Raw genomic sequence first — 25479 nt, forward strand, 5'->3', positions numbered from 1 at the left:
AATTCTAATCTATAGAGCTGCTTCTCTGTATAACCCACACAGACCTGTGCACATGGTGGCTTATTTCTGCTGGGGTTTAAAAAATAATAAGGTTATTAATGAACTGCTTACTTTTTTTTTTACTTTTTAAATAAACATTCTTCATCATAATTAAAATATATTGAACTGCTGCTGAAAATACCACATGTTGACAGCAACAACATTCCAGTTTCACAGTAGCAAGCTTTTTTTTTATCTTTCTGGAAACTTTAAAACCCAAAGACAAAAACCAAAAAAGCAAATCTGATAAAAAAAAAATGATTAGATGACTACTGTTGTCAAACATAAACAGCTGTTTCTAAAACCTGAACATGCAATAGTCCATTCATCCATTCCATTTGTCCTTTCATCAAGCAGCAGCAATATGCATTTTAAAAGAATTTTAACACATGCATACATGCGCAGCACATGGACCCCTACTCTAAAGTAAGTGTCAAGAACTCTGAAAATGCATGGTGCCCTGTGATGAACTGGCATCCAATTCTAGGTGTATCCTCTTTCCAGTATATCGCCAGGATCGACTGCAAGTAACTCTTCAGGATAAAATGGGTACTTTAGTTAAATAAATGTCATAAGGTAAACATCTGGCCCTGCTGAAATGCAGACAGTGTAATAAAGCTAGTAAAGTATGTAATATATAAAAATACTTTATTATTAAAAACACAGCACAAATTTTAACCACACATACTAAAATACATAAGCCAACACATTATATATAAAATAGTCTACCTTGCAAAGAAAGCAGGTCGAGTCACAATATTAAATAAATAAAAAAAAATTGCCCACTAATGCACACACACAAACAAGCAGACAACACAAACAAAAGCGAAACGAACAAACCCATGTGAAAAAATAAATAAAGAAAAAAGAAAACCCAATGCAGAAATGAGCTAAATAATCTAAAGAACATGATGGGTAATTCCTAATACACAGTTAGTATGGGGGACTTTAGAACCACATTAGGGGGCACTCCGCTCAACTGCAGTACACAGGCAATACACAAGAGAAGAAATTGCAGGCTGTGATTACACTGTTTACATTAACATTTATGTTACAAGGCAAAACTGTGTAGGAAATAAACAAGACAAAATGAAAAAGGGAAACTATACACCACAAGCACAGTGTTTAACTTGAACCAAAAAGCAAGAAAATAGAAGGAATATTCACAAGATATTAACACATTAACCTAAGATTTCTATCTTCTTTTTTTGTTTTTAAATGAAAAAAGTCGATAAGGTCAAAAGAAAATAACCTCAACACAAGTTCATTCACTTCTTAGACTCCAGAAGTTTGTTGGTCAACAACTAGAACATAATTAGGCCCCCTATTGGAACACACCAGAAATGTGAGCACAGCATACACAGGGCACAACAGTGGTGACAAGGAAGTGCTCACCCCATAAATCTTCAGTTGCAAAGGGGTCAATGCACGTTATACAGTAACCCCCTTTTTTAACCGCGGTTCAGATCTCACAACCGTGGATTATCGTCGAATTGCATTTGCCACATAACTAATTTGTTTCGCTGATTTTTCTGTTTTCTCGTGAAGCACAATAGACAAAAACACTTATAGGAAATTGTTTTTATGGAGTTTTATTTTAAAATAATGAAATGTATTAATAAAAATATAGTTATTAATTATAAAATAAAGTAAAATGTTATTACAGTACAGTACTGTATAAATAAAATGACATTTTTGGGGTGGTGTCAGTTTATGGCATTTTTTTTGTTTAACGTGAGCAATTTTGGAACATAACCGCTGCGGTATACAGGGGGTTTCTGTACTGATAGTTTGTCAAAGTGTTTGTATTTCAGTTGTAGGATAACTATAATGGTTGTAGGCATTTGATGTACAGTATATAACACACTACAAAAACACTGTACATGTGCATCTAGGTAAATGTCTGATGTTTAGGGTACTCCAGCTGAGAAATTATTTCCCATATTCTTTATTTGTACATACACTGACGGAAGCAGAACTGAATGTCACATGCTATGGAAGGGTGTCTATTGTGCAATCATCAGGTTTTTCCATCTCCAGTTTCATTATCAACAATAAAAAAAATAATAATTACACATTCACCTTGTGGAGAATCTTCTGCCTACAGTGAGTGAGTGAGTAAGTAAGTGAGTGAGTGCGTGAGTGAGTGAGTGAGTGAGTGAGTTAGTGAGTGAATTTGCTCACACACACACACACACACACACACACACACACACACACACACACACACACACACACACACACACACACACACACACACACACACACACACACACACACACAGTTGTGGAGGTCCAACCTCTGACAGCATCTTGTGATCCAGTCTCACCTAAAGCTCCAGAATTACGATTACAATGCTTTACAAGTATAGAACAGGAAGAGCTGTACGATGTTATTACCAAAGCCAAATCAACAACATGTCAGTTAGATCACATTCCAACTAAACTACCAAAAGAAGTGTTACATACAGCTGGTGAGCCTCTTCTGAATGTTATTAACTCCTCGCTTTCTTTAAGTCATGTCCACAAACCAGTTATGTGCCAGTTATTAAGTCCCTCTTCAAGAAACCTAATTTGGATCAAAACCAACTATCAAATTAAACTATCAAAGTTTCAATCAGATTTCAGGCCATATCACAGCATTGAATATGCTCTAGTTAAAATTACAAATGGCCCTTTTTAGCTTTAGACCAAGGCTACATCTCTCTGTTGGTTTGAATAGATCTTAGAGCTATTTCTTCACTATAGATCATGACTTTTTCCTGGATCACTTACAGAATTACATTGGCATTCAGGAACAGGCATTAAGATGGTTTAAATCCTACCTGTCTGATTGTTACCATTTTGTAGATTTAAATGGAGAACAATTCAAGTTAATCCAAGTTAAATATGGGATGCCACAAGGTTCAGTTCTAGAACCTCTGCTTTTTACAGTATACATGCTTCCCTTGGGAAATATTATTAGAAGGTATGGGATTAGCTTCCACTGTTAGGCCGTTGATACCCAACTATATATCTCATCCAAACCAGGCAAAACAACTTCCAACTTAGAAATATTGCTAAGCTAAGAAACATGCTGTCTATATCTGATGCAGAGAAGCTCGTCCATGCATTCATGACCTCCAGACTGGACTATTGTAATGCATTATGTAATGCACTAGGTGGATGTCCTGCATCAATAATAAACAAGCTACAGTTAGTCCAGAATGCAGCAGCCAGAGTTCTCACAAGGTCGAGAAAATATGACCATATAACCCTAATCTTATCATCCCTACACTCGCTACCTGTGAAGTTTCAACTTGAATACAAACTATTGCTACTTACCTACAAAGCCCTAAATGGTTTAACTCCCATTTATCTATCCAATCTTCTAACACGTGACCATTTGTCAAGCTCTTTGAGATCTTAAAAATCTAGACTTTCAGTTCCTAGAATAGCAATGTCCACTAAAGGTGGTATTCTCACATATAACTCCTAAACTTTGTAATAGTCAATAGAATATTATGAACAGCAGCTATGCAAATTCCTCACCACTGCTTGTTTTTCTCTTCCCATCCTAAGGCATCCCGAGGTTGCACCAGCTCCAGTTGTGTCCCACCTCATTAAGATTATGAACCTTCTAAGAAGTAGATGCCAACCCTGTAAACATCCCGAACCATCTAGAGACGTACCAGCACCATTTAGATCCCACTTCATGTAAAGTTTGGCATTGGACCTCTTCGAATTTTTAAAGGCTCTGGCATGGAGGAGTTGGTGTTGGATCTATGATGTACTCAAATGTTTAAATATTTTATGAGTTGCTCATTAACCCCTGGTTCCACAAGGTCAACTGACTGTATAAGATTGGACATCACTTATAATCACACACTTCTTCCTCTCTAGTGTTTTGTATTGTTTTAAGGTTTATAATCACACCCATGATATCACTCAAATGAGGATGGGTTCTGTAAAGCTCTGTAAAGCTGCTTTGAGACTTTGCCCATTTTGAAAAGCACTATAGAAAAACTTGAACTTGAACACACACATACACACACACACACACACACACACACACACACACACACACACACACACGCACACACATGCACACACACACATACACAAACTCAAAGTCAGAAAAACTGTCAAAAAAAACCTTCTAAACTGGGTAAATTTTTCAAGTACATTTTATCTTGAAACAAGTTTCTGTGGCTGAAGCTCATTACAGAAACTTTACTTTTACTTCCTCATGTAGCTTCCCCTTCATGCTCTGACATGGGTGTGTGGCTGTGTTTTTTTATATTATTCACCACTTTCCAATTACATGACTTCCTTTGTTTAGAGATCACATTTTGATGGTCCTGGTCAGCACAGCAGTAAAACACAAGCAGACGTTGGTTATAAAATGTACTCCTTGTTCTCATGCACCAAAGTGGTCTTTTATGGTAGTTGTTAGACATTTACTTTACTTTGCTTTTTACATTTCCTGTATATTATCTGTTTTAACATCTTTAATATCTCTTTCTATATTTATTATTAAAATCTAATAAAGTGGAACATTTACAAGTTCCATTAGATCATTAGTTACCCAAATAATTTATGGCTGTGTTTTATACATTTACATGTCCAACTTTAGAGTTAAAGGCATATATTAGTGCTTGTCTAAGCATTTATACTTAATGAGTAAATTATTGATAATTGTTAAATGTTGCTAAACTAAATAATAATTTCCGATAATACATATTTTTTTTTACTAAAACTAAAAAATAGAATAATATGTTAATTATTCCTGTTTTCCTGACAAATACTGAAATACCAAAATGAAACTAAAGAGTAAATTCTCAGGAATTTAGATTTCACAGAACATAGACTTATAGAATATCACACAGAGTTTGGTAAACGATTGGCAAAGGATCAGTTGGGTTCTGGTTTAGATGAACATTTGTCCACTGTATCTTTAGATTCCATTTCTTGGCTGCCAGGAGTACAAAGCTGCAGTCTACTACTGTTTTTGCCTCAGTATGCTTTTCTGTTCACTTATTTGGACACAATAGATGTTTTATTTGGTTTGTTTTTGTAAGTGACTTGTGTGGTGTGAAGATACAAGGATCAGCAGTTTCTAAAATATTTAATCCAGCCTATCAAGCTTCTAACCCTAACCCTAGACTATAAATCCACAAGAACTCTGGCCAGCATAAAGAGGATTCTGAAGATGAATAAACTGATGAATTTAAAAAAAATGGATGGAGATGTCTACTTCAAATCTACTACTATGAGGTTTAATCTTATGATTGAAAGTCAAAATGCTTACACTAAAGTGGAATTAGGGAAGCAAATACAGCAATTTATTTTGCTGACTCAAAGTTCTTGACTGACTTTTTACAGGCTGGGAGAAATTGAGATTACATTGAAAAAAAATAAAAAAAAAATATATAAAAAACAAAGCAGAAAAAAGAAAAAAGAAACGTTCTTAAAGATGTTCTTAAAAACTTTAGAGATTTTGACATAAATGTAAAATATAAAAAAGGAGGGTGAAGCACTCCTCTAAGTACACTTAGCATTAGCATTACCATAGCCTGTTTATTTCTTGGTCTGGTTAATGGGTGGTTTCAGACAGTCATTTGTAGACTAATTAAAAACTACTTCCGTTAATCAGATGACACTTTCCTACTTTAAAACTTTTTTTTTTTATAGATATCTGACATTATTCCATATTGTAATTGTTTGGTTGATATACTTATCTGCAATATGTAGCAAAAAAAAAAAAGAAAGAAAATGATCTCATGATCTCAGTCGACACGTGATGACACATTTTATAAGCAGAAAGCGATTGAGGCAGAGACAGGTTCTGCTTCCTCCTTGGTTTTCACTCTTGATCTCAGGCACACAGAGGTAAGTACTGTTTTAAAATGCAGTACATATATCTGAATATTGCCGGTTTTATTCCACATTTTGAGAAATCTCGAGGAAAGCCTTTTTTCTCTATTTACCTGGCGGTTGTACAGCTGACGGACATTTTACTTTCGGTTTTACTATGATATTTATGAACCTGGTTGTGTTTGTTGTTCTGTGAATTAAATGAGTTTTGGGCTCAATTTAGAACTTTGTATCAGTTTTTGTGTCTATCGTTTGTTTCGTTTTGTTTTGTTAAGAGACATGATGAAAAAAAGGGGAAGATGAACTGATTTGTTGTGAGAATTGAATGTTTCACACTTAAATACATTGTGGTACATTCAAGTGAACTCAACTGTGAAGTCCCCGTTTGCGTAATACAGAATGGTGCTTTAAAAGGTCCCATATGATATTTTGTGTAGGAATTGGGTAAGTCATATTATTTAATGATTATAGTTGTATGTACTCGTTGGTTGTTGTTGTTGTTGTTGTTGTTGTTTTTCCATCGAACATCAAGTTACAACTTCCGTGTACTGCTACCTTATTTAAGCAACTTATGAACTGTGTTCATAAGGTGAAACAGGAGATTGAGAAAAGGTAAATAGGTAGAAATGGATAAAAGGATTGAGTGTTTAACGGAAGATGTGTTGAAGGTAGTGGATAGTGGGAATTGTTTTAATTTTGTTATCAAGTAAAAAAACTGTATGTAAGGTTAGTTCATTGCACAATTAGTCCGACAGATGGCAGTATTTATACACAGGTTGGCAGATAAGAACAGGCGAAATGTCTGCCTTCTGTATCTCAAAGCACTGTTAGGGTTGTAAGACTTTTTTCACTTGCATTTCAATTGCAGTTCTCTTTTGTGTTCTTTTGATGCAAGCAGATAATGGAAATGTAATATAGTTTGTTCACCTGCTAATGAATGTGGTCTGGGTACCTCTTAGTATTGATCTAGCATGTTTGGGGCTAAAGATTTGGATAGGAAAGAATAAGAGAAGCAAGAACATGTGTGTAGTTCGTAAAATGCTCTGGTTGTTGCACACTAACTTTCACTGAAGAATATGATACCTAGATTAACTGATGCATATGTAAAGATTAAAAAAAAAATTATAACAGTGACATGTACAAACCTGGTGGTTGAGGTTGGTGGTATTTGTGCCTATTGTTACACAACTTCTCTTAATTTGGTCATAGGACAGGTTGCACAACTAATTTTGTAACTTCCTCAATGCCTTCTGTTCTGTTTTGCAGCTGACAGATGTATTTTACTTCACTAGCCTAACAAGCATCCAAAATAACCCAAAATATGCATATATATATTAGTATAAAAATTTGGTCATGCATTTTATACAGATTTGTTTTCTCTTGTATGGCTAGTTCATTTAGGTAAACCGTAATCTGAATTTACGCAGTGAAGATGTTGAGGAGCTTGCTGTTAACAGTTATCTGTGGGGCAGTAGTAGCCCTTAAAGACCCAACCCTGGACATGCACTGGATGCTATGGAAAAAAAGTCACAGCAAAACCTACACCAGTGAGGTGAGGATAAGTATTCTCACTTATTCTCATGCTAGATTATCTTACTTGAGATAAACATACAAGTGTACATAACTTTTTATTATTTAGCCTCCATAAAACTTTTATGTTCAATTAATACCTTGACCGATCTATTTTTTATAATGTTTTCCACTCTGTCCCTCTCTGTAAAGGTACTAATTAGAGAGCAACACAATGATTGCACATAGGCACCCTAAAGTGCTCATATTTAATTGCCAGTATAATTTTACATTTTGTATACCTATTATGGGCTAATCGCAGCTCTGCATATAGGCCTAAACTTCTTTCTGTGAATATGATCTAAGCTGTTTGTAACAAGCTCACTGAGTTCTCTGCGCTTCATACATGTATATTCAAAGACTGATTTTAACACGCATTCATATATACAATACACTATATCAGATTAATTCAGGTTCTTGTTGTATGAATATGGATCTGACATCTGTTTTTCCTGTATTAGCTCCAGGCAATGTTTGTCTGAAAATGTTTGAGCCAAAGGAAGACGGAAGTTACTTCTAATCCCACACTTCATATTCATAGTTTTAATGTTTCTTTCTATCAGGGTTCATGTGGTTCTTGTTGGGCATTCAGTGCTGCTGGAGCATTGGAGGGACAGCTAAAAAGGACTACTGGTCAGGTGAAGTCTCTCAGTCCCCAGAACTTGGTTGACTGCTCTTCTAAGTATGGAAACATGGGTTGCCATGGAGGTTACATGACCATGGCCTTCCAGTACGTCATTGACAATGGTGGAATAGATTCTGATGAAGCCTACCCTTACACTGCAATGGTACATTATGTTTTTAATCTCTATATTAAAATGTAAAGCCTTGTCCTGAACTGACTATATGGCAATGGGAATTATTTTCCTTACTAGTTTCTTAATTGCCTTGCAGGATGGACAGTGCAGGTATGACCAATCACAAAAAGCAGCCAATTGCTCTAGTTACAGTTGTGTTTCTGAAGGTGATGAGGAGGCACTTAAGCAAGTGTGGCCACCATTGGACCCATCTCTGTGGCTATTGATGCTACTCGTCCAACGCTCATCCTATACCGCAGTGGTATGATTTAACTTAAATAACTAAAATGATCTTAAAACAGTGAACATAGTTTGACTTTGTATTTTACATTTTGTATACCTATTATGGGCTAATTGCAGCTCCATATAGGCCTAAACTTCTTTCTGTGAATATGATCTAAGCTGTTTGTAACAAGCTCACTGAGTTCTCTGCGCTTCATACATGTATATTCAAAGACTGATTTTAACACGCATTCATATATACAATACACTATATCAGATTAATTCAGGTTCTTGTTGTATGAATATGGATCTGACATCTGTTTTTCCTGTATTAGCTCCAGGCAATGTTTGTATGAAAATGTTTGAGCCAAAGGAAGACGGAAGTTACTTCTATTCCCACACTTCATATTCATAGTTTTAATGTTTCTTTCTATCAGGGTTCATGTGGTTCTTGTTGGGCATTCAGTGCTGCTGGAGCACTTGAGGACAGCTAAAAAGGACTACTGGTCAGGTGAAGTCTCTCAGTCCCCAGAACTTGGTTGACTGCTCTTCTAAGTATGGAAACATGGGTTGCCATGGAGGTTACATGACCATGGCCTTCCAGTATGTCATTGACAATGGTGGAATAGATTCTGATGAAGCCTACCCTTACACTGCAATGGTACATTATGTCTTTAATCTCTATATTAAAATGTAAAGTCTTGTCCTGAACTGACTATACGACAATGGGAATTCTTTTCCTTACTAGTTTCTTAATTGCCTTCCAGGATGGACAGTGCAGGTATGACCAATCACAAAAAGCAGCCAATTGCTCTAGTTACAGTTGTGTTTCTGAAGGTGATGAGGAGGCACTTAAGCAAGTGTGGCCACCATTGGACCCATCTCTGTGGCTATTGATGCTACTCGTCCAACGTTTATCCTATACCGCAGTGGTATGATTTAACTTAAATAACTAAAATGATCTTAAAACAGTGAACATAGTTTGACTTTGTATTTTACATTTTGTATACCTATTATGGGCTAATTGCAGCTCCATATATAGGCCTAAACTTCTTTCTGTGAATATGATCTAAGCTCTTTGTACTCACTGAGCTCTTTGCGCTTCATACATGTATATTCAAAGACTGATTTTAACACGCATTCATATATACAATACACTATATCAGATTAATTCATGTTCTTGTTGTATGAATGTGTTTTTCCTGTATTAGCTCCAGGCAATGTTTGTATGAAAATGTTTGAGCCAAAGGAAGACGGAAGTTACTTCTATTCCCACACTTCATATTCATAGTTTTAATGTTTCTTTCTATCAGGGTTCATGTGGTTCTTGTTGGGCATTCAGTGCTGCTGGAGCACTTGAGGGACAGCTAAAAAGGACTACTGGTCAGGTGAAGTCTCTCAGTCCCCAGAACTTGGTTGACTGCTCTTCTAAGTATGGAAACAAGGGTTGCCACGGAGGTTTCATGACCAAGGCCTTCCAGTATGTCATTGACAATGGTGGAATAGATTCTGATGAAGCCTACCCTTACACTGCAATGGTACATTATGTTTTTAATCTCTATATTAAAATGTAAAGCCTTGTCCTGAACTGACTATATGGCAATGGGAATTATTTTCCTTACTAGTTTCTTAATTGCCTTGCAGGATGGACAGTGCAGGTATGACCAATCACAAAAAGCAGCCAATTGCTCTAGTTACAGTTGTGTTTCTGAAGGTGATGAGGAGGCACTTAAGCAAGGTGTGGCCACCATTGGACCCATCTCTGTGGCTATTGATGCTACTCGTCCAACGTTCATCCTATACCGCAGTGGTATGATTTAACTTAAATAACTAAAAATGATCTTAAAACAGTGAACATAGTTTGACTTTGTATTTTTACATATAGCTGTTTTGCTTAACATAAAATTGAGTGCATTTAATTGAATGAATTTCCATTACATTGTATTATTAGTGTGTGCTAAATAGTATATGACTGTGTTCTTCTTACGCATGTACTGCCACTTTAATACACATATAAATCTAAAATTTCTATAGTCTCTGCAGTGTGATTGATTTGTCTATACTTTGGTCTACTTAACAGGTGTCTACAGTGACTCAAGCTGCAGTCAGGCTGTAAACCACGGAGTGCTGGCTGTAGGATATGGCAACCTGAATGGTGAAGACTATTGGCTAGTGAAAAACAGGTATAGATTGCAGTTTTAATTATAAAGTATAAAACAACAGATTTCTCTATACTAATTATTGAAACCTGACTAAACAGACTTTTAGATGTTTTACAAACATTATACAGTATCTCAAAGTGAGTACACCCCAAACATTTTAGTATTTTAAAAAAAATAGTACTATAGAAATGAAACTTGGATACATTTTAGAGTAGTCCATGTGCAGCTTGTATAGCAGTATATATTTACTTTCCTCTAAAAATAACTCAAAATACAACAATTATTGTCAAAATAGCTGTCAACAAAAGTGAGTACATCCTAAATGAACATGTCAAAACTGTGTCAGTGTCAATATTTTGTGTGAGCACCGTTGTTATTCAGCACTGCATTAATCCTCCCATGCATGGAATTCACAAGAGCTACACAGTTTGTTTGCTTGGATCCTCTTCCACTCTTTTATGATGACCTCACAGAGCAGCTGGATGTTAGAAACACAGCACTTCTCCACCTTCCATTTGTGGATGCCCCACAGGTGGTACAGATCTGGAGATACTTGGCCACTTCATCACCTTCACCTTCAGCTGTCGTTCGTTCCAGTTTCTGAAGAGAGGGCATCATGTACTGTGACATTTTGTTGCAGAACATGTTGGAATCCATGTTTCCCTTAATTAACCGCAGCTCCTGGGGGGTACCAGCAGCACGCATGCGGCCTGAGACCCACCAACCCCACAATTTTCTTGGTACTCATCACCAGGGCATTGCTACACATGCTGGACACCATCTGAGCCAAAAAAAAGTTTATCTTAGTCTCATTAGACCACAGGACATGGTTCCAGTAATTCATGCTCTTGGACAGATTGCTTTCACCAAACTGTTTGTGGGCTCAGTCTTGTGAGCCAGCTTCAGATAAGGCTTCCTTCTGGGATAACGGCCAGGCAAACCAACTTGTTGCAGTGTGCGGCGTATTTTCTGAGCAATGGCAAGTGGACCTTCCACATCTGCAACCTCTAAAGCAATGCTGCAGCACTCATGTGTCTGTTTTTTGAAGGAGCTTCTGCACCTGACTCGCAGCACGAGGACTCAACTTCTTTGATGGACCCATGCAAAGCCTGTTCTGAGTGGAACTCATCTTGGAAAATATCTGTATGACCCTGGCCACTGTACTGTAACTCGGTTTCAAAGTGTTACTGATCTTCTAATAGTCTAGGCCTCTTTGTGGAGAGCAACAATTTTAATTCTCAAATTTCTGAGAGAGTCTTTGCAATGAGGTGCCATGTTGAACATCCAGTGGTCAGTATGAGAGAACTGTACTCAAAGCATCAAATTTTAACTGCTGTAATGCAAGATACACAAATTTGTATGATCCTGTCAAGCAGACAAAAACATGAACATGATGAATAGGACATGTAGCTTTGCATGGTTACACAACATACAGCTGTAATCACTTAGGATGTACTCATTTTTGTTGCCAGCTATTTTTACAATAATGGCTGTATGTTGAGTTATTTTCAGAGGAGAGTAAATCTGTACTGCAGTACAAGCTGCACATTTACTACTCTAAAATGTATCCAAGTTACATTCTATGGTATTGTCTATTGAGAAGGTATATTAAAATAGTTGCTGAACTGTGAGAGGTGTACTCAATTTTGTGAGATACTGTACAACTGATGAACTGAAATGTTAATACATTTTAAGAAAAAATGATTGTGCGCTCATGTTTTGTGTCTGTGTATGTGTCTTTCTGTTACAGCTGGGGTACTGGATTTGGAGATGGAGGCTACATCCGTATTGCACGCAACAAAGGAAATATGTGTGGCATTGCAAATTATGCTTGCTACCCAATCATGTAGCACAGATGAGCAGAAGCCTGTTCTTGGAATAGTATCACCTTTATTTCTAGGATGTTTTTTAATCAGTTGTTTTTTAATCTTTTAAATTTTAATTTAAAAATTGTAATCTTCAATGTTATTTTTTCACTGAATACATTGATTTTTTTACTTAAAGACTTTTATATATTGAAATTGTGGCATGAAAACATGATTCTACCCCAGTGAATATACAAGTGACTTTTTATTAGTGCAACATCACCACAAACAATTTCACATGAGGTATCAAAGGATTTTTCAAAATTGGTACACAACATCCAGTTATGATTGACACGTAGACTGTCATGATTCAAAACCTTTGGTTGGTTAGCAACATTCATAGGTTAACATGAGGAGAGAATGGCACAATGACTTACTGACAAATGTCCCAAATGAAATGGACGCAAACACGATGAATGGTAATGATTTTTTAAAGCTTTTTTTGGTACCTGTAACCTTTAAATGTTTTAGGGATCACAATATTGAACACCTTTTTAACTAGAAAATCGGATGTCAACGGTTGTTCTAAATCATCTTTCAGTTCTACAAGCTGAAAGGTCAATTTTGTATATGCTTTAAAACGTTCTCTATCAATGTAACATTGTCTTCTAAAATTATATTCTATTTAGACAAATTACAAAAGGTGTTCAGTGACTGTAACTATATTATGAACAGACACTTTACAGTTTTTGTCAGGTTTGGCTCTGAAGTCATCTATATTCAACTGTTGACTATTCATTTTTTTTGTTATTTTATTTTACTGGTTACACTTGTGGGAAGAATAAACAATCATAAATACAGCAAGACCACCCTTTCCTGCTTCGATTGTCCCATTTGATATCTGCATCGATGATTTTTATTTCCCTGTCAACACACAGACAACTAATGTTCTCCTTTTGTATGTATGTTTTATCTCTGTCTGTAGATAAAACTGTGATTAGCGCTTTCAGATTGATTCCAGCACATTTGGTTAGAAAAGATGAGACACAAACTCTCCCTGAATGCATGGGATCTTTGGTACAGTTACATTTCAGCTACACCACACACAATTGAGGTAGATGAATTCTTCATAGTAGTGAATGGGTTCGAGCTGTTTCTCGGATGGCAAAAAAAATTAAGTCACGTGTACAGTCGTAGCCAGAAAATATAGGCCAACCACTGTCCAGTAATTACATGGGGATGCAAATTCTTCCATACAGTAGTTTACACATATATGCGCAAATGAGAGACATTAACAAGAGTGTATGTTTACAGCACGTACATGCCAAAACATCCCTAGCACAGTGAAGTCCAGTTTTTACAGACCAGCTCCTAAAGCTTCTTCACTCCTATGTGGCCTGTATTTGTGTCTGGCCCATCCTCTAAATCTTCAGCCATTTTCTTCTAAAAGACAGCAAAAACTTTTAACCACTAGGGGCTCCCTAAGATTACTACTTTCAACAAATCTTTACACTCCCAAGGTTGTTTTGGGTTCAGAGATGCAACATGCAAATCTGACATAAGAATTCTGCAATATCTAATATTCTCCTTTGGCCACACTAGGAGAACTGCTGCACCCGGGACAACTGCTGAGTGTTAACACATGCGCTGATGCAGACGCCCTTGTTCTGCTCGCAGCACGCTTACAATTGTCACTCATTAAATTTTAATTTGCACTCTCCAACACTCCCTCCCCGCTCACTATCCCTTGGTTTGGTAATGCAGCCCTTCTCTGATCTGCCCTCCCCTCTGAATGCCCTAAGCCCATGGGTCTGGCTGAGTGAGCGGCGAGCTTCGGCCCCAGCCTCCAACAGGACACACATGAAAAGAGCCTCTTTCATGTCAGCAAAAGTCGATGGCCTCTTTCATGGTCCTCTTTCAAGTGCACGCAGTGAAGGGGGCCTCACTTCACACCCTGCGAAGGTTAAAGACGGAGTGACACACGCGAACGCAGCCAAAACGACATTGAAACTTTGTCTTGTGCCCCTAAAACCCATGTAATACTGCGCTGCACTTCCCAAAAGAAACAGGGTTTGTGTATGTATAAAGAATAATGCATTTGATTTGATTTGGATCACATGGATCCAGTATGACAAAATTTAGTCCAGCAAAAATGGAAAAAGCTTTTAGGAATTTGGATGCTGCTAAGATAGTCCAAAAGCATCCACAGAACTTTCATACAGAATTCCCAGCGAGCTTTACAGTATGTAATTCTGGTCAACAATTCTAGTCTTTCAGCTGGTGCAGTTTTTAGATTTGTTCAGTGTGTCAGAGATGCTCTGACTTGAGCATGAATTGCATGTGATGGACAGTTAGAACACTAGCATTGTTACAGAAACAAGCAAAAGCAGAGCCTACATTCAGGGAGGACAAACCTTTGTCTTTGGTATCAAGATGGGACTCCCATCAGAAACAAGTTAATAGACAAACAACATGTGATAAAATAAATACTTACAATATTTAGCAAATAAATAACCAGGAAATAAATACATAAATACATAAATAATCGCATAATAATAATAATAATAATAATAATAATAATAATAATAATAATAAAAACTAGTAGTATGTGTTGAGTTCATTAAGGACAGATTTTGAGCTCAAGTAACAAATAATATCCAAGTTTTTTTTTTTCTCTTGAACAATATGCCTTTAAGATTGAACAACAGGCATAAAGTAATCCAACATGGCTTGTGTGCTTGATAATTTGTAGAGAACCATTATCTGGTGCGACACTTCTCCATTGTCCAGTATTCGCATCAAGTAAAATCTTGCATTGGATCTACAGGAGTTTTCTCTACTGGTCATTTTCAGGTCAGTGGATGGAAATTACAAATGCTAATAACTGGTGCTCACTGTACATCTACAGAGGATTCCTCTTTGTACCTTTGTCTGTATTTCTCTGCAGCAGCTCCCAGGAGATTTACCAATCAATCGATCAGTGCTCTTGAGGGTACTCTTTAAAAACGCATCCTCTGCCCCTCCTCCCTCTCCTTCAGGATCTGTTTTCATCCCTATAGGATTCAGACTCATTGTTTAGTGTGAGAGGATGCTAGGGAGTTCTGCTCACAGGCTCTGGCTATCTCCACGTAGAACCTTGGGCAGCACAATCGGAGGATGAGCTGTAGCTTTTGTTAGAATTTATCCAGGATGAAATAAACCCCTAAAAATGCACACAATTTAACTTTCAAGCATTTCTCAAAAAAGGAAAAAACATCAATCCACATTCTTTTGGCATTTCTCTTTGGTCATAATTTTCTTTACATAATGGATTAAGGAAACATAAAGCACTCAGGCTGTTTAGGCAAAAAATGTCCAAGTGATGTGTCTTGATTTTTGAAAATACTAATATCGTTTACTGTATTTAACAAAAATAGTGATGCCAAAAACAACTGCTCACTAAATTACTGCAGCTTTCTTGGTTAATCACCTTGTACTGAAATTTCTTCTATTAAAAAAGAAATCAGTTGTTCTATTCCAAATTAAATATGAAGAAAGAACTACCAGTTAAATACTGATAACTATACTAAGAAATCTATCTCTTCTCTAGTGTTTTATCTTTGGTTTCAGTTGGACTTTAATTCCTGTGTAAAAGATCTCTGATTAAAAAACAAAAGAAAAAACCTCTGTCAGCATCAGAGATATTAGATCTTTCACATGCTGTGGAGATCTGGCCTCTCCTCACATCATGCTGTAGTGCAGGAGACAGTAGGGGAGGAAGTACTGGACCCTGAGGACCCGGTGGAGGATGGGCGTCCCTCCTCGCTCCAGCGGTTGAGGTTTCTGCGGCGTGCGTTCATGAAGAAGTTGCTGACGGTGGAGTGCTCGAGGCCTAGTTGCTGTGCAATGGTCACCTGCAGCTCTTTGGCAGGCCGCTGGTTCTCTCGGAAGATCGCCATCAATGTACGTCGCTGCAAGTCTGTAAAGACCAGCCGAGTGCGCTTCGGTCCCTGGTTCCTTTCTTGCTTAGACTGTTCTTGCTCCTTCCTCTTACAGGCTGAGGGACAGAGACAGTGAGAGAAAGATAATGAAAAATTAAGCCAGTTAAACATAATAAATTAGCTTCTATTTAATTATATTTTAAATTGTAGGCCTAGATTTTAATTACGATTTATAAAAATGAATAATAAAAAATTCTTACACTAAATTAATTAATGTGTGCTGCAGTGGAATGCATATTATATATATTACAAGTAGAGAAATGTTTTTTTTCGTCTATTATGTTTAATTTGGCAATTGGCTGACAAAAGCATTTGCAAAGAGCAAAATTGAAGAGCAAGAATAACAAAGCAAAAATGTAAAAGTGTTATTAATTAATATCAGGTCATTTAATTAGAAAAAAATCAGATTTTATTGTTGTTCATAATTATCAAAGACTGTAGCATGTAAACATGCAAATCAGATCTTGTTGAAATAATATTAACAATTTGCACTGCTTCCTGCTGGCATTACTAGGCGCACAGATTCTGACCTCCTGATTGATTCTCCTATTTATTAATTAAAAAACAGCATAAACACACGTTGCGATCCACTTTGTATGGACAGTACAGATTTATAAGAGTGTAGCTTCTCCCTCCCATTCTCCCTGCCGACACTTGCCAGTGTAGCACCAAGCATTAACTAAATGCTTCCTCGTGTTGTAATCATGTGTAAAAGGCTGGGAATTACCATGCTATAAATCCAAAGCACTGCACCTCTTTTACAGGCATAAACATCCCCCCATAGAGTTCTTATAATCGTGAGAGCAGACCTTAACCATGATGTATGCCTCCTGTCTCATGTTGCCGAAACGTGATCGAAAGCACCCCTGTTCTTCAGCCCCGACACCCCCCCCCCACACACACACACTCACACACACACATATATACACACACACACACACACACACACACACACGCATACACACTATCCCTCACTACACTACCTCACTGCCCCCTCTCAACCTCCCTCTCTTCTGACCCACCCCCTGCTGATTTCTTGGGCCATGGGCTGATAGAAATTATTGATTAAATCTATGCTGCTCAGACTCCTCGACCTACAGAGCCCAGTTAACCCTTTCAACACTGCAATGGCTTCAACTGAGCAAATACACAGTTTATTTTAAGGCCCTGTAGGCAAAACAATCATGCCTTAATCTCAACCACGACAATTTGAATTGTAGACAGGTGTGTGCTCTTGCATGCTTGTTTTGCCCATCAACAGAGTTGCTAAAAAGACTCTCAAACTCACTGATACTGCAGAGACACTAAGAGCCACTCAAGCCTTTTTTATATAGCATTTATTCATTTAGACTTTAAGACAAGGGCTTCAGGCTTCAGTGCTCGTGTGTGAAATCCCTGCACTGCCAGAGAGCTGAAGGATAGACTAATGATCTTCATCCTGCTCTGTTACTGAGCCACTCACTCTGTCTTGCTCTCTCTCGATCTTCTTTTTCGATTATAAGCAGTGCATCCTGCATACACCTACACCTACTGCTCACAGGGCAAACACACACAAAAGAGCCAGAGAAAGGAATAGAAAGATAACCACGTTTTTTTTTTTTTTTTAGCACAAGATTAATAACACAAATTTTATATATATATATATATATATATATATATATATATATATATATATATATATTTTTTTTTAATTATCATTTTATATATATATATATATATATATATATATATATATATATATATATATATATATATATATATATATATAATTTTTTTTTTTTTTTTTTCCTTTTTTTTTCAACAATATGTACTTAGGATACATAATTGATTATTAAGCTACATTTTAAAATATTGGATTTGACAAAACCTTACAGAAGCATAGCAACTGTAGAATTTCAATTTCAAATGTATTTGTAATTTAAATGGTATTTTGCCGTATTGTAATCAGTTTTCCTTTGGCTCAATGATGTCTATGTTCAGACTTTCAGCATTATAGGCATGAAGGGATTGACTTCCAAAATCCAGTTTAAGCATTCAAGTAGCACAAAAGCAAAATGTATTGCTGTAAATATTGAGATATATTACACAACTATTATTATTAATATTAAACAATTACTGCATGACATTTTTCTGCATTATTTTGGGTCAACTTTCTTCTGGTCCACGTTCTGCATTAAGCCTCCTGTTCTTTAAAAGGAGGCATGGGGCTGCGTGCATTCTAATTCCAGCCTGCGCTTGCTTATTCACAAAAGCTGTGAGCTGGCAGCCTGTGCTCTGCTTTCCCAAGGAAATCAATACCAGCTGATAATTAAACAAAAGGCTTGGCAAGAAACGCCAACCCTTGTGGAAAGTAGGTTATATAGAAAAGAACAGAGGTGTCCACCTTGCGCCTTTGCCAAGGCTAAAAAGATTGTGTATGAGTGTGTCTATTACTAAGTGTGCATTGGACAGAGAATTAAAAAAAAAAAATGTTTGATTTATCAGCTGATACCAAATATTAAAACCTTGATGTATTTAATCTACTGTAAGAATATTTTTAAATACCCATTATTCATCCCATCAATCATCAAAGTGACTCAAAACTTACATTTAAATGTCCAAAAAATACAAGTCAAATTTAACTAACAATATTGCTCCTACGGACAATACATATTTGTTTGAAGTTACCAAGGTTTTGACATTACCATATTCAAAAATTGGCACACAAACAACAGCAAGATGCAGTACCATGCGGGCAAACGGGGCATTGATTTATTTTCTGTATTTCCACGCTAAGAACACTCCTATGACTGAGAGCACATTGTTCACCAATCAATATCTGTGGTGGTAATGCAAGCAGAATAATTCATTCTGAAACACATTTCAAGCTTTGGTGATTGATCGCATGGGATTTGGACAGACTTTGGCAAGGGCGGCATTCGTCTTCGGTGGCTAGCTACCAGAGAGCATCGTCCGACATTTTGAGAGCCATTCTCATGTTACTGTTTTTCTGTGGAGCTCTTTGTGTGCCAAGTGCATAAACTGAGTATTCAGCCCAAGTCTTGTCACAACACTGCAACACTAAAACATGCACTGAATTTCAGAGCAAATCTCGGATGAATATTATGTAGCTGCCCACAAAAGGCATCACATCACAATATCTTGTGTAGGATTAGTGCAATTGGCACAAAATAAACCAATACATTTTCTTTAAATTTTTTTAGCATTGTGTATTCTAGGACAATTGTATCAGCAATTTAACAGAGCAAATGATTCAGCCAGCACCGATAGGAAATGAGATTAGTTTGTTTGTAACTATATTATTTAGAAACAAAGCAACTGTTGTTTCTGGACAAAGACAAAAAATTCCAAAGCTTGTGTTTTGTCTGTTTTTACATAAAAACAATAAACATGAAATAAACCTCTATTACTTTGAAATGCACAATAAGTGCATTTGATATATGATTTAAATCCTAAATCCAAATTATTTCAAAATAAGTATGTTATTAATAATTTTATAAGAAAAACTGTGAATCAAACGTGAATCTGTGTGTTATTTTGCTCTGTCTGTCTGGCAAATAAACATGCCTAAGAATTTTACCTTCCAGTCGTAGTGATGCCATCCTCTGAAATTCTGGCTCTTGTAACCAGCGGGACATCCTCTTGAATGTCTCACGGCCAGACTTCAGCTTGCTCCAGGGCTTTGGGTTTCGTAGAAGATCGGACAGGGTGCCCTGAGAGCGGCACAGCACCCTCTCTGCGAAGATGGCCTGCGGGATGCTGTACCTCTTCAGCTCTGTGATGATCCGCTGGGCCACGTCTTTGGTGTTGATCTCCTCGCCTGCACTGCTACTCTGGGAACCAGCCAACATACCCTCCCTGGCGAGACCAGAATTTGAAGAAGAGGAGGAGGAGGAGGGGGAAGAAACAGAGAGCTCGCCAAGCTTTGAGGCCTGCTGGCTGGGGTGATGATGCTGGTAGCTCTGGGTATAAAGATGGGGGTGGTAGGTGGGTATATGCTGGTGGTGACTGTCCATCTTGTTCAGATGATGGCTAACCCCGTGGTCACTTCCCAGAGAGGGGGGTGACATTTCCCTCCCAAAGTCTGCCACAGTTCGGCAGAATAGGTTACCTCCATTGCTTCCCATATGGACTTCATGGCTGCCTGCTAACATCTGGCCACTGTGTCCATTCTGTGTCCCTAAAGAGCTGTAGCTGTGCATGGCCGGTTCCAGACCTGAGCTGCCCAGAGGTGGAGACAGAGTCTGTGACATGCCCAAGTCTTTGCTGTAAGGGTTATAGAAGTTACCTCCAAGGCCTCGATCCTCACGCATGAGTGTAAAGCTACCAATTACATTGCTGACAGGCAAACAAGGATGGTGGTGATGATGGTGAAACTTGTCATCAAATGGCTGCAGGGGAGTGAGCGTGGTATATGTGCCGCCACAATTCGCAGGGCTCTCCCTGCCATAGCCCAGCGTTGGCATACTGTGCTCATAACCAGTGCTTCTGTGCTCATGTTCCAGGCCCATGGGAGGGCTTCCCAGTGCAGGACGCGAGAAGGCAGCAGAGACGTCTCGTGAGTGCAGCATCAATCGACTGTCTTGACTGTGTGCAAGTTCCACATGACTGTGAACCGACACCTCTCCCATATTCCCCTCCATTTCTACAAAATATGTCTGGAAATGTCTTACTTTCACAAGTATCTGTCAGGATGTCCGAATGTTTGCAAAGTAACTAAAAGCTGAATCACTGTAAGTCCAGAGAAGGCGGTAATTTTTGGGGGGGATTTCAAAAGCGGATACAGAAGTTCATTTTCAGCATTTTTTTTTTTTTTTTGTGCTCCTTAAATGCACCTTGTCCTTGACCGTGGAAACCCTGTGGAAGAGATACAGTAGGAAGTGATCAGTTGATTGCTTATTGATTAGTTGCTTATGAAACCTCGTCGCATATTGATCACGTACTACCAATTCTTGACCAACCACAGACAAGTTTAGCAACAAACAGCGCAACAATTACTCGAATCCTCCGCTGCAGTGACACAAGTGCAAGTCATTTTGTGTTCTATCGCTTTTTTTTATTGTTATTGTTATTAAGTTCTAATTCATTGAACTCGTTTGCTTTTTCGGAAGCTCTAAATCTGGAAGGTCAAATATTTCCGTCATCTTGGTGTTTAGTGTTCTTACCTCAACGTAGAGCAGGGCGATGCTGGACCAGATCTCCGGCGTTCAGCGAGCAGCAGCGAAGGGAAAACAAGAATCCTGAAAATGTACGATGTTTTTCCTACCGCAGGAGATCGATAATCCAAAACTGCTACCGAGCCGAGATACTTTTCATCACCATCATTCTGTGTGCGGAAATAGGCGGCGGTCCGTCTACTCAGTTTAGTTCACTTTCGGGGGAAATGGTCGCGGAGGCCAAAATGAGCAAGATGCGATGAAAACGCCTCTGCTCCTGAATGTTGTAGGCGCTTTGCTCTGTTCTACACAACCAACAGCCCTGTGTATGTCTTCAACCTCAGCTCCCTTTCTGTCATTATCTCTCTGCATCCCCCTCCTTCCCTTTCCTCTGTCTCTCTATCGATCTCAGCCCCGTTTTTCTCTCCTCCTCCCTCTCTCCCCCCTCTGAACGTCACACACTTAAAAATCTGACAGATGTGGCATGAATTTCTAACTCGGATTAACTCTTTCGCTCCTGTACAGTCCGCTAGTCACGTGTATTCAGCGATAGCAATCTCTAGGAAAACTGCGAGATGGGCTTCATCTTTAGCAGAATAAGATTTGTTTTGTTTGTTTGTTTGTTTGTTTGTTTGTTTAATTCAACTATTCAACTCTGCAGACCAAATCTTCCCACATGTTGCTACATTTATGTGTACGGATTACCAGATCAAACATTTGGTTATTGTTATTATTTTTATTGTTATTATTATTATTATTATTATTATTATTATTATTATTTATTATTATTATTTTTTTTAATAAAACAATTTTTATAAATCTTTTTTTTATAATTAACTCCATTGATCTTTCTCCATCTGTCAATTTTTTTCTCTATTCCTTTCTTTCTTTCTTTCTTTCTTTCTTTCTTTCTTTCTTTCTTTCTTTCTTTCACACACGTTATGAGTATATAAGGTATTGTATTTATATAATTGCCAAAACTTGTTTACAGTAAATAACAATGTATTAGTTATCAACTCACTTCTAAGGGCCTATAGATTATGAGAACCAGTTCGAATATTTGGATTTATTGTACCAGTTACAGTTGATAATATTGATAATAAAAGAATATTAATAAAACGTAACAATAACAGTTTGGAAATAAAGATTTTAAGACCTACATTTGTATTTAAATGTCTACATTGATTAATAATCGTAAAAAAATTGCATTTTGTGTGTGTGTGTGTGTGTGTGTGTGTGTGTGTGTGTGTGTGTGTGTTTCGATGGATGTATTCTAACAATTTCTAACTGGCATATTAATTCCATCGATGAGCAGGAGACTGCCTCAAAAAATTGCGGATGAGGTGTGGGAGCCGCTGTGTTGCGGTAGCAGATGCTGCGCTTTGGACACACACACACACACACACACACACTCTCTCTCTCTCTCTCTCTCTCTCTCTCACACACACACACACACACACACACACACACTCAAAGAGCTGCAGGGAGAACGCTGAACGCCTTTCCATCCCAGAACACAGGCAGAGAGGCTTCAGAGGGGAAAGTTCACTCTCGAGTGCAGACAAAATACTCGCCTGAGAAACATCAGACCAAGACCAGTCGATAACACTCAATCTTGTTCAAAATATTTGACTCTGCAAGTATTATCATTTTATTTGATTTCAGGCAAATGATATCTGTTTTTTTTTTTTTTTGCATGCCTATTTAGCAAAGGGCCTACGGTCTACTCACTAAAGTCCCCCTGACACAATACATTTTAATAATATATACATTTTTAATACTGTACACAAAGGTTTAATACTGAACACATTTACACATACACAAACACAGCATTCATATGTATTTATTCAACTCATTCGGGGCACTTCTTCATTTAAACATATGAAATAAAATCCATTTATTTATGTGGAAGATCTCTTATTTCATCTCCTATATGAATGAAGGTTAAATGGCTGGGGTAGGTTATAAGCATACAAGTTCAAACGATATTAATGCTGTTTATATTTAAAATCATATTCTATTCCACAGGCTAATAATAATAATAATAATAATAATAATAATAATAATAATAATAATAATAATAATTGTTATCATCAGACATCATCATGGATCATAATTAGAATAATAATAATAATAATAACAATAATGAATATACTGAATTACTTGGAAAGTGCAGTATATGCATTATTATTATTATTATCATGCTGAAATGACACTTCTAAGACCAGTTGCAATGGCCCGCGGTTAGAAACAGGTGAAGGCCGCGGTTATATTGTGCGCCGCTGAAAAGTCCCTGAGTGATCGAACACTGATCATAACGCGCTCAAACCAAAGCTGTTGTGCTGCTAAATTATTTAAAGGTGTCTCTGTGAACATATGGGGCGGTTACCCGCTGCTGCGCACTTTACAAGTCCATACATACTGTACACTGAGAACTTTGAGCCGACGGTCTAAAAAAAAAAAAAGCTTTCGGTCATGATGGTCCAGCTTCATCCTGTCCTTCATGTTTTTCTTCCTTATGAACAATATTCAAATACATCTTTTATCAAGATCGATCGCATGTTTATATTTCAATTTTCGTGCCGAACTCGCTGATTTCTTTCCTGACAGCCTTTATATAAATGTATTCATTCGACAAAAAAAATTCAGATACATTTTTTGTGCAATAGTTATTTAAATCATAAAATAAATAGAGACCAAAATGTGCGCATAAAGAGACAGACAGGGTGTTTATGGTTGATCGATCGGGCTGGAGGAAAGGACACTAATAATAGTTTTGAAAAATGAAATGAAGCATAAATGCAAAAATCAATGCATAAAAATATGAAATTAATAAATTGCTCAAATTCTGTAAATAAAACTGCAATGTAATATATTGTACTACACTATAATGTATTTTCATCAACAAAAAAAGATATACTAAGCCTTTTGCAAAGTGTATAATATGCATGTAAACATAATTTGTCTATAATCTACAAACTTTCATGCCTCCATAACATATTCAGTTTGACTGAATTTTGTAATGTGAGAAAATGTTTTCTGCTATTATAATTAGTTCAGAATATTTAAGATTATATTTTAGGTTTAAGGAAACATCTAGCAAAATAGTAGTGAGCTCATTTTAAATCAAGTAAGTCTTTGATTATTGTAAAAGTGTTGATTTTACTGAGTAAAATGTACTAAACGATTTTTTAATAATCGTAATATAAGGTGTTTTATATTAAGGTTTGAGCGACCTGAGAGAAAAAAAAACTCCTGAGACAATAACTTTTTTAGGGTCATGGGCATTTTCTCTGAATAAAATGACGTTACTACATTTATTGAAATACATCTAAGATTTTGAACAGATTCAATCTTAATATTTAAGCGTGTTGTCCTACAACATTTAGTAATATTTCTAAACTTCCACTAAGCAACCTAATTAATAAATCGTATTCACATACAAGACACCTAAAAATATCTGCAGCCTTTAGAAAACTAAAAGGCAGATAGAAATCGACCGAAGCCTCAAGTCAAGAATTCAATTAACGTGATCGAGTTTCTCAGACAGCACTATTAAAAAAACTAGCACTACAAACACCAATATAAAATCTTAACGAGTGAAATGTGACATAACACGAAATTAAAGCACGAGCTCTACACTAAAATGTGTCGCATCATGTGTAAAAATGTAATATCAAAATAAATCAGCACTATTCTTCAGCATTCGGGTTTCAGGTGGATTTGGCCTGCAAGAGTCTTTCATTAATCAATAGTCATTAAAATCACAGTGAACTGTATAGGAGGAAAAAATGACATCATTCATTTAAATTGCAGTGACGTCATGTAAGTTAAATTTACTTTATCAAATTTTTATTTTTTTACCTTATTTTATGATGAACAAATTAAAGTGGC

The 25479-nt window shown here is 37.0% G+C and overlaps 2 protein-coding genes across 2 annotated transcripts; one reads left to right on the forward strand and one right to left on the reverse strand.

Annotated features, from left to right (window-relative positions):
• Window positions 1-8786: 8786 nt before the first annotated feature.
• Window positions 8787-13309, forward strand: LOC124383789 (cathepsin S-like). The gene is given in 10 exon segments (XM_046846094.1): window positions 8787-8828; window positions 8920-8962; window positions 8965-9143; window positions 9250-9337; window positions 9340-9414; window positions 9694-9718; window positions 9774-10020; window positions 10127-10292; window positions 10563-10665; window positions 12395-13309. Coding segments are annotated over 10 exon segments (1068 nt in total). The 3' UTR covers window positions 12495-13309.
• onecutl (one cut domain, family member, like) lies at window positions 13091-22266 on the reverse strand. The gene is made up of 3 exons (XM_046846730.1): window positions 21595-22266; window positions 20010-21286; window positions 13091-16485 (listed from the first exon to the last, which is right to left on the reverse strand). The coding sequence occupies exons 2-3, from the start codon at window positions 21070-21072 to the stop codon at window positions 16175-16177; spliced, it is 1374 nt and encodes a 457-aa protein (XP_046702686.1). The 5' UTR covers window positions 21073-21286; window positions 21595-22266; the 3' UTR covers window positions 13091-16174.
• Window positions 22267-25479: the final 3213 nt, after the last annotated feature.

Source organism: Silurus meridionalis, chromosome 4 (genome assembly GCF_014805685.1).
Source record: "Silurus meridionalis isolate SWU-2019-XX chromosome 4, ASM1480568v1, whole genome shotgun sequence".
Taxonomy (NCBI): domain Eukaryota; kingdom Metazoa; phylum Chordata; class Actinopteri; order Siluriformes; family Siluridae; genus Silurus; species Silurus meridionalis.

Coding starts and splice junctions, on each gene's coding strand:
- onecutl (XM_046846730.1), bottom strand. CDS start 21,072: ATGGAGGGGAATATGGGAGAGGTGTCGGTTCACAGTCATGTGGAACTT. Junction 16,486..20,009: donor GGCATCACTACGACTGGAAG/GTAAAATTCTTA, acceptor TCTGTCCCTCAG/CCTGTAAGAGGAAGGAGCAA.